A 16122-nucleotide genomic window follows, 5' to 3' on the forward strand; every position below is an offset into this window, starting at 1 on the left:
TTACAAGTCCCTAATTCTTTACATACTAAATTTTTGTAAGAGAAATAATATTGCAAGAAAACTAGGCTAGAATATGAGATGAGACGAGCTTATGGAATGCATGAAACATGAAGTAAAGTGGTTAGTAACACAAGGTATAATAGCATGAAAATTATAAGCAAAATAAACACTAAAAACTTGACAAAAAAATAATGAAACTCTTAACCTAAAAGTAGCAAAATATGCCTAAAATTTATCATAGTATCTAAGCAAGTATATGACCTATAATCCCCATACCATGACAATCTTTCAGAGGCTTTATTACAATCCATAATATGAGAATCATAAGAACATATCCAAATCAAGAATTATGATATATTTCTGGGCATGTTTGGCACTTTTCTTTCACAAACAAATATTTACATGACTTGTAAAAACAAGAAACTAACACCACACATCACAAACAGTACCAAATACACTAAACCAAGGACCAACATATCACCAAATTGATTCATCAAGTATCAATCATCATGAGATCAAGTATTGGAATCAAATTATACAAAAAAAACTTCACAAGTGTTGACAAAAGGCACCAAAACATCACAAACAAGATCACCTATGTTTTTTATCCATTTTTTATATATCAAAATATCCTAAGTAACAAATTTTAAGTGTCAAAATGACTTGCAATGAGGTTTATAAAAGGTTAGAGGTTCCTTAACAAGATTTTTATCAAGAAATGAAAGAAAATTGAATCAACAAGGTACAAACTATTTTCATGTATTTTCTATCAAAATTAACATGTAAAACACATCAAGATTTATTGAAAATAACAAGAAAACATTGAACAAATTTTTAGGAATTTTTTAAAGGATTTTTAGTAGAAATAGTGGTGCAGAAATCAAAACATAGTGTTGGAATAGCAAAAAAAACTGGAAACAAACAAGCTGCAGCGAAATAAGGGCCCAGGCCCAAAGGAAAGTGGATCCTGGATCATCCAAACGCACCAGGGACGTTGGATTGATCCAGTTCCTGAAACCCTAGATCAGACGGTGCAAACACATGGTCCAAGAATGAACTAAATTGGTTCAGGTGAACCGGTTTGGTTCACACTCCTTTAAAAACTCAAGAGGCCGGTCCAAGGTTATTTCCACTTCTCTTTCTCTCTCTTCTCTCAAACCTAGTGAGAGAAGCTCTCACTTCTCTCTAAGATTTCGTCATCTTCTCCGGCGGGTTTCACCGCCGCCGGTGAAGATTCCGATGCCGGAAACCTAACCGTCACTCAAACTCACCAAAACTCTACGATCTAAAGCTTTTCACCGTTTATTTTTCATCATAAGCATGAATCAGATACCAGAAATCACGAAAGAAGCCTAAATCTATGTAGATCGGAACTTGATCGTTACGGTTTTGAAATTTTTTATGTTTTCTGAAACTTCTTGAAAGAAGCTTCATGAAAGCTTCCGATCTACATCGATCTGTGAATATACGTCATACATATGCCTTTGTTGAAATCTTGGAAGAAAAGAGAGAAGATGAAGAGCTTACCCGTGGTTAGATCGGAGAAAGACGAAATGAAATGCTTCGGAAAACTTCGATGAAGCTTCTGATTTCTCTGGTGAATGATTTGTTGTTGTTAACACCGAAAATAAATCGGTGAAATTCCACTTTCTTCTTCTCCAGTTCAACTTCGAATTCAATCTTTTTTCTTCTCTTCTCACCAAATCCTTCGTGATCACGTTGGATTCGTCATCGTTGGTGATGAATCTACGTTTGAATTGCGAAGGTGGAAACTCAGTGATGATGATTCTTCTGCGAATCTCTGAGAGTTTTTTTTTTTTGTAAATTCGAACTGATTTTGTACAATATTTGTTGAATTGAGTTTTCTTGTGATGAAATTGGTGTGGATTTGTGGTGAATTGATGTGGATTTTGATTCTGGACAATTAGGGTTTCGGTTTGGAGATGAAGTTCTTCATGAGCTTCATCGTGTTCTTGCAATTTTCTGTGATTGATTCTGTTTTCTGGAGAGAGAATTGGAATTGGTGTTTGTGATGATTTGGCACTAATTTTGCTGAGTTGTTGCGTTGTGAATGGGACCGTCCCTGACTTGTGCAGTAAATGCACTATTTATAGCCTGCCATGTGTGATTCTGCACAAATGAGATAGTGCCACCTGGACTTGGACGAAACTTGGACTTAGAGGACCATTCTGCAATTATGAAAATTAAAAGTACCAATCTGCAAATAACTAAAAAAAAGACTAAAAGTAAACTGGACAAAATGTGGACTGTTCTGTAATTACCAAAAAAATAAAGGATTGGACTACAAGGCTAAAAAGGACTGAAACACAATTTTTTTTTAGAATTTTTAGGATTAAAATGAAAATTAAAAATAAAATTGAATTAAAATTGGTAAATGGAAAATAACGTAAAGTGAAACGATTAAAAATAACAAAACGGACTAAAATGAACCAACTACTAAATGAGGTACTTTAAAGTAACCTCTCTTTGCCAAAATCTTGTGTGAAATGACCAAAATGCCCCTAGGGACTAAAATGACTCAAAATGTCTCAGATGCAATTTGAAAAATGGTTTTTTTTAACAGGTAATTAAGGCAAGAGTTTATACCAGCAAATTAAAAGACTCAGAGACAATTTTTAGAGATTAAACAGGGTTTTAACACAGGAAATGACTAAAATGCCCCTAGGGGCTAAACTGACTCAAAATGACTTCAACTGTGATTTTTGAAATGGATTTTGACATGAGATTGAAACAAGGACTTATTCAGACCAATTGAAAAGACTCAAACAATTTTCAAGGACTAAAATGAGTTTGAATGCAGGAAAGGACTAAAATACCCTTTTTCATAAATTTTGCAAGTAACATTGAAATAAGATGCAGAGGAATATGCACTTGATCAGAGACAAATTCAAATGACTTGAAATGCAAGAAAAATACTTTTGGATGACTTGAAATGCAAAGAATCATAGACAAATACACAGTTAAAAAGATTTTTAAAGCTAAATTGAGAGATAAAAGCAGAGTAAAATGTCAGTGTAAACAATAGCAAACTGGCAATTCTTCAAGAGTAATAGACATATATTCAAGATAGAAGAAATATTTTGAATAAGTATTTTTAGGTCCAAAATTAGGGTATAACAGCTTGTATTGAGAATACGAGAATGGATAAGCCCGCTTTCCATAAATTGTATGAGATGTTGAAAGGTATTGATGGACTAGTTCCTACTCGACATATGTGTGTTGAGGAGTTAGTGGCCATGTTTTAATGCACATTTGCTCACCTTGTTAATAATAGAATGATTAGAAGGCAGTTTGTTAAGTCTTGTGAAACGATTAGTAGGCAATTCATGAATGTGTTACTAGCTCTAGTGAATTGTCACAAGGTGATGTTAAAACAACACCAACCAATTGTAGAGAACAATACCGATGAAAGATGGAAATACTTAAAGGTATAAGACCAAAGCCCGTTATTTATATTTTTCCAATTAGTATGAGTTTTAATATTCAATTTAAAGTAGTAACATTCGTCATTATACCATTATATAGAATTGTGTTAGGAGATCTTGATGGCACTTACATAAAGGTCAATGTGCCTGAAGCTGATAAAAGTAGATTCATAACAAGAAAGGGTGAGATAGATACAAACGTGTTAGGTGTATGCTCACTAGATATGCAATATATATGTGTTGCCTAGGTGGGAAGGTTTGGTGGCTGATTCTAGAGTCATCTGAGATGTTATTTCTCGACCAAATGGGTTAAGGGCTCCTCAGAACACAACATAAATTCATGTTAATATAGAACATGTCTCACATATTTAATGGAATAATAATAATAATTTTATTTGTGATAGGGTATTATTATTTATGTGATGCTGGCTATATGAGTGGAGAAGGTTTTCTTACTCCTTATAGAGGTCAAAGGTATTACCTCAGTGAGTGGAGGAATGACTTACAATAGGCTACACCTACAGAGTTTTTCAATATGAAACATTCATCAGCTAGAATGTAATAGAAAGATGTTTTAGACCATTGAAAGGGCATTGAGCTATATTGAGAGAGAAGTCTTTCTATCCTCTAAAAACTCAAATAAGAATTATAAACCATTTGTTTTCTTCTACATAATCATATTTGGAAAGAAATGGCACCAGATCCTTTGGAAAGGGATTTAGAAGATGTTGAGTCCTCTAACGAGTTCATGTGCGGTGACATGATAACGGTGGTGGAGCCAAGTAATGCATGGAATTAGTGGAGAGATAATTTAGCATGGGAAAACTTTAATAGATGGAGAGGGGAAACCATAAATAAATTTCATGTTTGTTATTTGTTATTTTTATTTTTGTATGTTGTTTTTCATCTTTTTTTTTTTGAGATGAATTTTTTCATCTTATTTGTATTATTGAATATGAACTAAAAGTTTGTATTATTGAATATGAACTAAAAGTTTCATCAAATAAATTTATATGTTCATTGTGTCTAAAATATTTTCTTTCTTTGCATTCGTAAGCATCAAATAATTGATATTGCTTGCATTCTTCATATCATATACGTATAATGGAAGGTTGAATGTTGGGTTATGTTAGGAGTTTGGACTTAGTTTATATATAGTGGAAGTTTTTGTTTCACACTTATCACGTTGTGTACTTACGTCATGTGTTAGACAATTTGGAGAGAGTATTATTTGGTTGCTTCAGATGCTGTTTCTCCATAAGTCCCCTCTATGACATGCTTGGAGAAGGTTTTGTAGAAAAATAAATTTTCAGAATGTAATTTACGGGAATGAGAGGTTCCTATCTCTAGTGAAATATAATTTTTTTTTAAATTCATTTCATCCGACTTCACCTCAAAAATAATTTTAAAATACATTATCATTAAGAAATGCATTAATAAATGTAATTATATATAGTTGTTACGTGTTGAATTTGTTAATCTATATAATCATATGTAGTTTTTTAGGAATAATTATATACATATATGCGTGCGTGCGTGCACGCGCGCATGCACTTGGTTTAGATAAGAGTTTACAATGTGTGCGCGCGCACGTGCATGCGCACATGCACGTGTGTTGTATATGTAATATATATCGGTCATTAACACTATGCTTTCTCCCAATAATTTATAACCACTACTACAGAAATGATATTTCACATCAGTGGAAATCGACTTTTCACATCGGGTCCCAACCGATGTCACTAAAGGTGATGTTGTATGTCCGTAACATTTCCCATCGGGTACGGAACTGTTGTGATAAGTCGTTATCCACATCGGCTTGTAATCCAACTGATGTGAAATCGCTTTTTCTAAAAGATGAACATGTATTTCACAACGACGGAATTTTCATCCCCGTAGTGAAATCTGCATATTTCACATCAGCTATTATTAACACCGATGTGAAATCCGTTATTTATTTAAAAAATATAATAATTATTTTATTCTGGATTAAACATCAAATATGTTTTTTATTCATTGACTTCATTTTCTTGATGCAATAAAAGTTATATAACAAAATAATATAAATTCAATGAAAAGTCCAATAATTTTAACGAGTACATAAATTATAAGGACATAAGATCTAATATTAATTTAAGTTATCACTTTCAAAATAGCATCAACACTACGATAAATATCAAGAACTTAGGAAGAATTTATGCGTATTGCACCATACACTAGATTATGTAAAGTACGTGAATTAATGCATACTACACAACAAAAATAGGAATATTACTGTACAATTTACATAATCAAGCATAAACAACTAGTCAATTTAAAATAATCTTCAATAACACTTTATAGCAAAGCTGGAATGTTCTGTCTCCATCTTACTCTTGCCAATAGCAATAAAACTACAGGACCAGTTGGTACTTAACTCAGGTGCAAGTAGCCGTGGAAGTTCCAAGAAGAAGAAATGCTAAATTTCTAACATGCAAGCAAATAAAGCACCAAGAGAATGAAACATGTTGCAAAGCAGTGTCTCTATTTGACTACTAACCTTTACCATAGTATCCCTCATAAAGTCATATTCAAATCTTTTCAGCTGAAGCTGCAAGACTGGAAGAAAATCGATGAACAGGACACCTTTCTTAGCATCCTGAAAATATGAAAAATTATTAGTTGCACATGAAAGCAGACTTCAAAGTTGCTTAGATGATTGCCCTCTCAGAGTGAATATAAGAAACTCAAGGAAATGTCATGAAGTTGTTCCAAGCAAATTACAAAACAAAATAGTAACATGGAATAAAATAATATATCAACATTTGAGTGCAGAAGGTAGGTAAATTAAATCATTCTGTTGAAAGAGAGGGCTAAGAGAAGATTGGTGGTGAAGGTACAAAACGTAATAAATACAAATAATCTTTTACTTCTGAAGAAACTAATTGATATACATATCTAAAACATTGAATGTTAACATCGCTTCTACTACTTTTACAATTATAAATCGTATGATTTATTTCTATTTCAATAACTATACTAACAGCAACAAAGTAAAGGTTTAGCTTTTCTAATAATAATAAAATTTAGATGCTCCATTAAGCATTATATATTTTTGCAGAAGTTATCTGATACTCAAAAAAAGCTAAGTTTTTTAATAAAGGGACAGGAACCCAAAGAAAAAGAAACTACAGAGAAGTAAGTCTGGGAGTGAAATCTATATTTTCTAGTAGTGAACTTAATTTTGAAAAATAGAAGTATAACAAACAAATGTCATGGAATAACACATAAAATTATTTTTAGAAAAAAAAACATAAAATTATTGATAAAAATGAATATAAATAAAATTAGTTGTTCATACGGATTTTAGTGCCAGAAGAGCACTCATTAACAAGACTTATTTTTAAATGGGTCATGTTAACTTGTTAAGGAGCTTAAAATGGAAATTAAAAAAAATCTTATATTGAAAGTATAACTTTAGCAACTTTTAATATATAAAATGCATAAGTTCCAAGAAAAAACCTTCTATATTTGGTTTTTTAACTTCTTCCCCAAGAACACAAGTTAACATTTCCCTTTGTAAATAAGTAAAAACAGATCACATTTGTCCCCATGAGCTTAGCTCATTTGGTAAGGGATAATGCACAATTTGTGCAGGGGCCGAGGTTCGAACCCCGGACACCCCACTTATTCATCTTAAAGGTGAATTTCTCTAGCCACTAGGCTACTTGACCCAAAAAAAAAAAAAGATCACATTTATTGTAGTAAGTAAACTTTATTGCTCAGGCACAGCTAAACATCACGATCGTTCGCTATTTGAGCTTTAGGAAAATCTCTGAATCTCTAGCCACTAGGCTACTTGACCAAAAAAAAACAGATCACATTTATTGTAGTAAGTAAACTTTATTGGTCAGGCACAGCTGAACATCACGATCATTCGCTATTTGAGCTTTAGGACAATCTCTGAACTTAATTCCATCATGTTCTAGACACAATCCAACTTCATGCGAATACACCGGTCCGCCAACTTTTGGTTGGTGACAACAAAGTTCTGGAATTTTTCCTTCAATAACCTTATTTATGACCTTCTCAACTTGTTTATAATCATAGGTGTTTGTTGTATTTGGTCGTCTATTTTTTTTGTGAAAGTAGTATTAATTATAGTTATATACCGGTCCATCAACTTTTGGTTGGTGACAACGAAGTTCTGGAATTTTTCCATCAATAACCTTATTTATGACCTTCTCACCTATGTTTATAATCCTAGGTGTTTGTTGTATTTGGTCTTCTATTTTTTTTTAAAAGTGGTATTAATTAGAGTTATATACCGGTCCGTCAACTTTTGGTTGGTGACAACGAAGTTCTGGAATTTTTCCATCAATATTCTTATTTATGACCTTCTCACCTATGTTTATAATCATAGGTGTTTGTTGTAATTTGGTCTTCTATTTTTTTTCGTGAAAGTAGTATTAATTAGAGTTATAATTGAAAAAAAATAATTAATGTTGTATTGAAAAGTAAAATGGGTCAATATTCTTGGGACAATATTTTTTTTACTAATAACTCAGTTATTATGGGATGGAGGGAGTATATACCTTATCTTTGATATTTAGGGAAAGCGTAAAATAGTCCAACACTTTAAATTTGGATATAGAACAACTGCCATGCTTCACCCACTTCCAAAACCAAGCGCCTAGAGTATGGTATAAAAAACTCCACTCCACTTTACTTGGGTTCTCTTTTACTCATAGTCAATATGATTCATCTCTATTTATTCATAGCACATCTATAGGAATTGTCCTGCTTCTTTTATAGGTTGATGATATAGTTTTTTTTTTTTTTTGACAAAACTGATGATATAGTTATTACTAGTATTTGTTAAAATGTGCTGCATATTTCTAGAATTATCTAGAATGCATTAGTAACATTTAGAATGTTATGAATTGATGTACATGTCTAGATTTCTCTAGAATAGTTTAATATATTTTAGAGTTAATTAATACTTTACTCTAAAAACTAAACACGTTTCAGTAGAAAACAGCCACAACAAAGAAACCAAAAGCCAATGGAGAATGAAAGAAACCACGCACCACACATTTTAGTATTACAAGAAACAAATCACTCACATTTTAAAAAGTAAACTATCCGAGTAGAAAGAGAAATTAAAAATAATACTAGAAGGTCAACTTTTGCATCTGAATTTAATCTGCTTCATCCACATTTTCATTATTTTGTCACCTCCCAAAATAGTATTCATTATCGTTTTCCAAAACTCGCACGACCACTAAAATAAAAAACGACCAATTATTTTTGTGATCTCCCTGGAAAAACGAAAATCGCTCTGAAAAGATTCAGAGAGCCACAACCGCCGCCCATCCGACCCCATGTATTGATTTATCTTTTTTGTTGGATGGATGATTTTTTGCAATAAACCATTTTCGATTTTGAAACAGAGTATTAGTTTATTGCAAAAAATCATCCATCCAACGAAAAAGAAAAATCAATATTTGGGGTCGGGCGGCAATGGTTGTGGCTCTCCGAATCTTTTTAGAGCGGTTTTAGTTTTTCCAGGGAGATCACAAAAATAATAGGCCGTTTTTTATTTTAGTGGTTGTGCGAGTTTTGGAAAAGGACAATGAATACTAATTAGGGAGGTGAAAAAATAAGGAAAATGTGATGGAAGCAGATTAAATTCAGAGGCAAAAATTGACCTTCTGGTATTATTTTTAATTTCTCTTTCTACTTGGATAGTTTCCTCTTTTTTTTTTCTCTCTTGATAAGCATGCCCTTGTGAGTGTTTTGTTGCTTGACGTGGTTAATATCTTTAGATTGATCTGATCATTTTGCCTTTGTCCTCCCTTTTTGAGATCTGATACACAACAAAGAAACCAAATACCAATGGAGAATGAAAGAAACCCTATGCTTCAATTCTCAAAACGTTTAATCCAAAATGGAGTGAAAGTGACACTAGGAAACACCATTTCCATTTGGAGCAAAATCGACAACAACATTGATCTAAATTCAATTGAAATTGAAAGCATCTCAGATGTTTCTTCAATTGAAATTGAAAGCATCTCAGATGTTTCCAAGAAAATTGGAATTCCTGTTGCTGTTTTTTTTTACTCAAGCTTGTTGTGTTAATACTAAAAACATTGGGGGGATGAGGACACTGATACTACTGATGGCACATTGGAACCTGATACTGACCATGAGTTTCACAAGCGCAACTGTCAAAGCTCATTGGAGCATGATATAGACACAGCTGGTACCCTAGCCAATTTGAAGGAAGCTGACCAGTACCTTCTGCACCATGAAGATGTTTTTATTAAACCAGGTAGGAAAGGCTGGAAGAAAGCTGCTAAAACCTTAGAGGGTAACAGTTCTGTCAGAGTTTCAACTAGACATAAGAAGACTAGTGTTCGCCTTAAGGACCAAGCATGAAGTGCATCATCCGTTGGAATTTTAGGGGAATTGTCTTTACTAGATTTTCTATGCTTTAGCTGTTTTTCTTCCCTCCTTGCTGTTTTAGGAGGGTTTGCTTCTTTTTGTTGGATTTGTTTCTTTTTGTTTTGTTTCTGAGACTTTTTGTATGAGGTTCAGGCTGCACCTGACAACATTTATTGAATTTTTAGCTTTATCAAAAAAATACTAAAAACATGCATGCTTTTATGAAATGGATTGAGTTGCCAATTTCGAGTAGTGAAATTGTGTTACTTTGATATTCCTACAAACCAGTTTTCAAAAATTGATCAAGCAGATTGGGTTCTTGTCAATACTTTCTATAAACTTGAGCCGGAGGTAAGTAAGTTACATATGTATATATATCTGTAAATATAAATATCATTGACTAATTTTTGATTTTTTATTCTTCATTTTAAGGATTGCAATGCGTTTGTGATTTTGCTAGTCATTATCAGATTTTTAACACGGATGTTGCAGCCCAGGTGGCAGTGGCAAACCTTTATTAAAAGCATTCGTCACGATCCTTAATATTGTAATCACGGGTAAATGTTGCTCATGTGACCTTACATGTAATCACATTGACATTTGAAACCATGATAGCATCGCCAAGATTGGGTTGAGGACTTTTTAGAATTGGGATTCCCGCAGAGATTAGAATCAAGGTTTTTTTTATAGCGATAACAGTTGTGGTTGTATCGCATTCTTTGACATTGTAGATAATCGTAGTCAAGTATGTTTGTTGCAACACTTAATATTATGGAATATATTTCGTATAGGTTGTTAGAGATTCAGAAAAGAGTAAAATTCCAAAGGAAATTTTGGAGTTATTATTAGAGAAAAGTTTAATTGTTAATTGGTGTCCACAACTACAAGTGCTAACACATGAAGCTATTGGTAGTTTTGTAACACATTGTGGTTGGAATTCAACATTGGAAGCTTTGAGTGTTAGATTTCCAGTTATTACAATGCCACTTTAGACAGATCAAATCACAAATTGAATGTTTATTGTTGATGATAGGAAAATTGGAGTCAAAGCTCATACTGATTAGAAAGGGATGGTTAGAAGGGAAACAATTAAGGATTGCTTAAAGGAAATAATGATACTTGCACCACACTTAAATGGATTCGCTGCGGTTGAGATATTTCTGCATTCACGCAGTCAATGCATTGGTAACTGTAAGATTGAGTTTCGATAGTTAACTAAGTATGCTGAATTTTTAATTTGTTTTTTAATTTTCATTGGTCATTGATGTGCTGACTCTATGAACTCGAAGTATTCCCACAGCAGAGAATCTCGGCCTATTATAAAATAAATTGGTATGTCAGCTTCAAAATTACGGTCTAAAAGTATGCTTAAGAGGTACCAATGAAACAAGGTTGTCTAATATTATAAGGTGATAATTCATTGATGAGGAAAAGCAAGTACTATCAATGTCATCTTAAATTGTATTGTAAGGTGATAATTTATTGATTTCCTCTTATAAAGTTTGCTCAATCATTAGAAGATGGACATAAATTGAGAAAAATATTTGTGTTTCAAAAAGTCACATGATAGCAATACTCGTAAAAAACTCCCCTGGAATTTATTATTTCTTCAAGCATATTAACTTTTAAACTTTTATTTAATTGATATAAACACTGATTCAATATAATGAAAAATTTGAAAATCTAAGCAACAGATTGTATATACTGGATAGATTAGTTGATATGACTGCACTTAAAATGTAAACATAATGTATTTAAAACTACCATTGTTGTACTCGGCATTTTTTTTATTAAATAAAAAATGAAATCTTGAACCAAAAAAAAAAAATGAAATCAACATGTTTGTACACAAATTTAGAATACCTTACTTCAATTTTGATTCTTAAGGAACCAAATAATAAATTTCATGTGTTTTCGTTTTTGAAAATTGTGGCTACAAATTTTAACTCTATTGATAACATAACCATCAATAATAAACAAAAAGTGTGAAGATTCATGATTAGGGTTGAAGAATATTTGACATTGTGAATTGATACTATGTTGGAGATTGATTTTTTTATTCTCACCTACTAATAATTAATTTAGGCCCCAACATTCTTTTTACCACTTTTTATTGTTCAAATCTTATTATTCGGAAGGCTATAAAGTATTCAACATGAACCGTCAAATTTTGTAATTTTCTTTCTTATTTACTTACAATTTATGGTACGTAGTATTTGCCATTTGTAACTCTTTGAATATTGTAAGGAGAAATTGTGTTTGTTATTCATTCAAGTGAAAAATACATCAAGTGGATACCTATTTATAGTAAAGTATCCAAGTATTTGAGCTATCTTACTTTACAAGAAATAATGCAAAACTAACTCTAATTCTCAGAAAGTAACTTAAGTTGTAAGCTCTAACAATCCCTCCCTTAAATTGTGCATTATCGTAAAACAGTTTACAAGAGTGTATCCTAGTCTAATCCATCAATAACACCAAGCTTAGCTCTCAGTTTGCAAATTGTTTCAAGTTTGAGTGGCTTTGTCATAATGTCAGCCAATTGATCTTGTGAGTTGCAGTGTTTCAGTTCCATGATTCCATCTCTGGTCAAGTCCCTCAAAATAATGAAATATTACATGATACATCTATGTACATGCACCTTCCATGCATGATAGGGTTCTTAGACAGTTTGATTGATGAACTATTATCACATTATACCACAGTTGCTTCCCTTTGATCTTCACACAGATGGCTCAAAATCTTTCTCAGCCAAACTCCTTGACAAAAGCATTAAGCTGCTGCATCATACTCAACTTCAGTAGTAGATACAGTAATTATAGGCTGCTTCTTAGATCGCCAGGATATTGCTCCATTTCCAATCATGAACACCTACCCTGAGGTGCTTATCCTATCATCCGTTCTCCATTTTGAATGTTTAATTCAAAATAAATAAACATTATATAAATTGCTTAATAACAATTATGTGTGTCTATAAGGCACTAATTCCATTTGATGAAACTGTAACAGTAGCCTATAATCATCTATACGAAATTACAACTTATTTTATATATTATAATAGATTAAGAAGAGTCATGTACCTTCTTAGTTGGTTAGAGCATGTTGGTAACGTGTTATGAAACTAAGCAAATAAGAAAAAGAATAGAGAGAAGGAGAGGAAGGGATAATAGAGAGAAGTATTGCATTATTCTTTGATGTCCTCTAACATGTTACATATGAGCTCTATATATTCAATAACTTAGGGAACAAGTCCAATCCCCAATCTTAAATTATTCGATTTTGGAGCAAATCAATTCTCAGGTCCAATCCCTATTTCGATTGCAAATGTTTCTGCCCTACAAATATTAGACTTAGGAAACAACAAGAATTTGGTTGGACAAGTTCCAAGTCTAGGGAATTTACAAGATCTTTCCTTTCTAAATTTGGAAGGAAACAATTTAGGTAACATTTCAAATATGGATTTAGAATTTCTAAAATATTTAACAAATTGTAGTAAACTACACTTGCTTTCGATAGCTGGAAATAATTTTGGAGGTCAACTGCCAACATATTCCATTGGCAATTTATCCACTGAACTTAAACTACTATATATGGGGGGTAATCAGATATCAGGAAAAATTCCTGCAGAATTAGGACATCTAGTTGGCTTAATTCTCTTGACCATGGAGAATAACTTCTTTGAGGGAATTATTCCAACTACTTTTGGGAAGTTCCAAAAGATGCAGCTATTATCTTTGATGGGAAACAAGTTGTCAGGAGATATTCCACCCTTCATAGGGAATCTCAGTCAATTGTTTAAATTAGAATTAAATCATAATATGTTTCAAGGAAGTATTCCTCCAAGCATAGGAAACTGTCGAAATTTACAATCTCTTGATCTTTCTCATAATAAGCTTAGAGGAACCATACCTGTAGAGGTTCTAAATCTTTTATCTTTATCAATCTTATTGAACTTGCCACATAACTCTTTGAGCGGTACCTTACCAAGAGAAGTGGGTATGTTAAAAAATATTGAAGAATTAGATGTCTCTGAGAATCATCTATCTGGTGATATTCCGATGGAAATTGGTGAATGTACAAGCTTGGAATATATTCATTTGCAAAGGAACTCCTTCAACGGAACAATACCGTCCTCTTTGGCTTCTCTCAAAGGTCTTCGATATTTAGACCTTTCAAGAAATCAATTGTCTGGATCAATTCCTGATGGTATGCAAAATATCTCTGTTTTAGAATATTTAAATGTTTCTTTTAACATGTTAGAAGGAGAGGTACCGACAAATGGTGTATTTGGAAATGCAACCCAAATAGAAGTGATTGGAAACAGAAAGCTTTGTGGAGGTATTTCCCATCTGCATCTACCACCATGCCCTATCAAGGGTAGGAAACATGCAAACCAACACAAGTTCAGGTTGATAGCAGTGATAATTAGTGTGGTTTCTTTTATTCTCATACTTTCATTTATCATAACTATCTACATGATGAGGAAAAGAAATCAAAAGAGATCTTTTGATTCACCAACAATTGATCAACTAGCTAAGGTTTCATACCAAGAATTACACGTAGGAACTGATGGATTCTCGGATAGAAACATGATCGGATCAGGAAATTTTGGTTCCGTATACAAAGGAAATATTGTTTCAGAAGATAATGTTGTTGCAGTAAAGGTCTTGAACCTCCAAAAAAAGGGAGCACACAAAAGTTTCGTTGTTGAATGTAATGCACTCAAAAATATTAGACATCGAAATTTGGTTAGGGTTTTAACATGTTGTTCTAGTACAAATTTCAAAGGTCAAGAATTTAAAGCTGTAGTTTTTGAATACATGAAAAATGGAAGCTTAGAACAGTGGTTACATCCTGACACTTTGAATGGAAATCCTCCAACAACATTGAACCTTGGTCAAAGATTAAACATCACTATCGATGTTGCTTCTGCATTACATTATCTTCATCGAGAATGTGAGCAATTAGTCCTTCATTGTGATCTAAAGCCAAGCAATGTCCTTCTTGATGGTGACATGGTTGCTCACGTGAGTGATTTCGGCATAGCAAGACTTGTCTCAACCATTTGTGGTACCTCTCATAAGAATACTAGCACAATTGGAATAAAAGGAACAGTTGGTTATGCTCCACCGGGTATGTTTTAAATTCTAGAATTCTCCATTATTTTTTTGAATCTTCATATGTTTTGGCGTAGATATATATAATACCTTTTGTTACATATTTTAGAGTATGGGATGGGTTCAGAAGTATCCACCTGTGGTGACATGTATAGCTTTGGAATCCTTATGCTGGAAATGCTTACCGGAAGAAGACCCATTGATGAACTCTTTGAAGACGGTCAAAATCTGCATAACTTTGTTACAATTTCATTTCCTGATAATCTTATAAAGATTTTGGATCCACATCTTTTACCAAGAGCTGAAGAAGGAGCAATAGAAGATGGAAATCATGAGATTCTTATTCCAACTGCAGAGGAGTGCTTAGTTTCACTTTTTAGGATTGGACTTTTATGTTCATTGGAATCACCAAAAGAAAGAATGAATATTGTGGATGTCACTAGAGAGCTTAGCACAATCCAGAAGGTCTTTCTAGCTGGTGAGATGAACTGATATTCTTATGCTTATTTGAATTATAACTAACTCATTAATTGGTTATGGAATTAGAATTTTATTCCTAAACTACAAAATATAATGGTAATAATGGCCTTCTTGATTTTAATTTCAGGTTTTGAACAAAATTTCTAAGTCAATTGTGGAACGAGAAGTTATGCAGCATAATGTACTTTGGTTAAGAAAATGAATGGTCAGCTGGAATCACATGTGGCTATGCTTAGTTTATTAGTTTGTTATTGTGTTCAACGTATATTTGTTTGCAACATACTAGTTGCTATAAATAAACAATGTCGTTTGTATTGCTTTCTAATTAAATGAAGTGAGAATTGATAATTCTCCAATATTTATCTTCATTCTCATAAGAAATGTCAATGTAGTTAATTTAATGGGTGTCGATTTAATCAAATCTTTATTAAAATGTGTGTTCAATTCCTAAGTATCTTAAACTTTATTTGCCCAAATAAAACAACAAAAAATTCATTGGGAAATGATTTGACTTCTTACTATATTACTTGACATGAATGAGTTACTTCCTTGGCTGTTAGAATCAAACTTAATTTTAAACTCAAAATCAATCATGTTAATCATAAGAAATAGTAAATCCATATGCGTAAGCATATCTGAATTCATGATCAGAT

General features: G+C 32.6%; 1 protein-coding gene and 1 long non-coding RNA gene across 3 annotated transcripts; both read left to right on the plus strand.

The window, feature by feature from the left end:
- The first annotated feature begins 8613 nt into the window (after positions 1-8613).
- Positions 8614-10055, plus strand: LOC146914353 (uncharacterized). The gene is made up of 2 exons (XR_015014131.1): positions 8614-9142; positions 9293-10055. It is a non-coding gene; the product is annotated as an uncharacterized LOC146914353 (long non-coding RNA).
- A 3077-nt stretch (positions 10056-13132) lies between these two features.
- LOC146914354 (putative LRR receptor-like serine/threonine-protein kinase At3g47570) lies at positions 13133-15850 on the plus strand. Of its 2 annotated transcripts, XM_085717204.1 has the most exons (3): positions 13133-15005; positions 15099-15467; positions 15597-15850. In XM_085717204.1, exons 1-3 carry the CDS (start codon positions 13328-13330, stop codon positions 15614-15616), a joined length of 2067 nt encoding a protein of 688 aa, XP_085573330.1. In that variant the 5' UTR covers positions 13133-13327; the 3' UTR covers positions 15617-15850. The 2 variants fall into 2 exon arrangements, with proteins under 2 accessions (XP_085573330.1, XP_085573329.1); XM_085717203.1 differs by lacking the exon at positions 15597-15850 and having other exon boundaries at positions 13196-15005; positions 15099-15481.
- Positions 15851-16122: the final 272 nt, after the last annotated feature.

Source organism: Medicago sativa, chromosome 6 (assembly GCF_051527215.1).
Source record: "Medicago sativa cultivar Bolivia chromosome 6, Bolivia_mono, whole genome shotgun sequence".
NCBI lineage: Eukaryota > Viridiplantae > Streptophyta > Magnoliopsida > Fabales > Fabaceae > Medicago > Medicago sativa.

What these genes read in the sequence shown, in the direction of transcription:
- LOC146914354 (XM_085717204.1), top strand. Translation starts at nt 13,328, where the DNA reads ATGGATTTAGAATTTCTAAAATATTTAACAAATTGTAGTAAACTACAC. An exon ending in AGTTGGTTATGCTCCACCGG is followed by an intron (nt 15,006 to 15,098) that starts GTATGTTTTAAA and finishes TACATATTTTAG; the next exon opens with AGTATGGGATGGGTTCAGAA. An exon ending in CCAGAAGGTCTTTCTAGCTG is followed by an intron (nt 15,468 to 15,596) that starts GTGAGATGAACT and finishes TTTTAATTTCAG; the next exon opens with GTTTTGAACAAAATTTCTAA.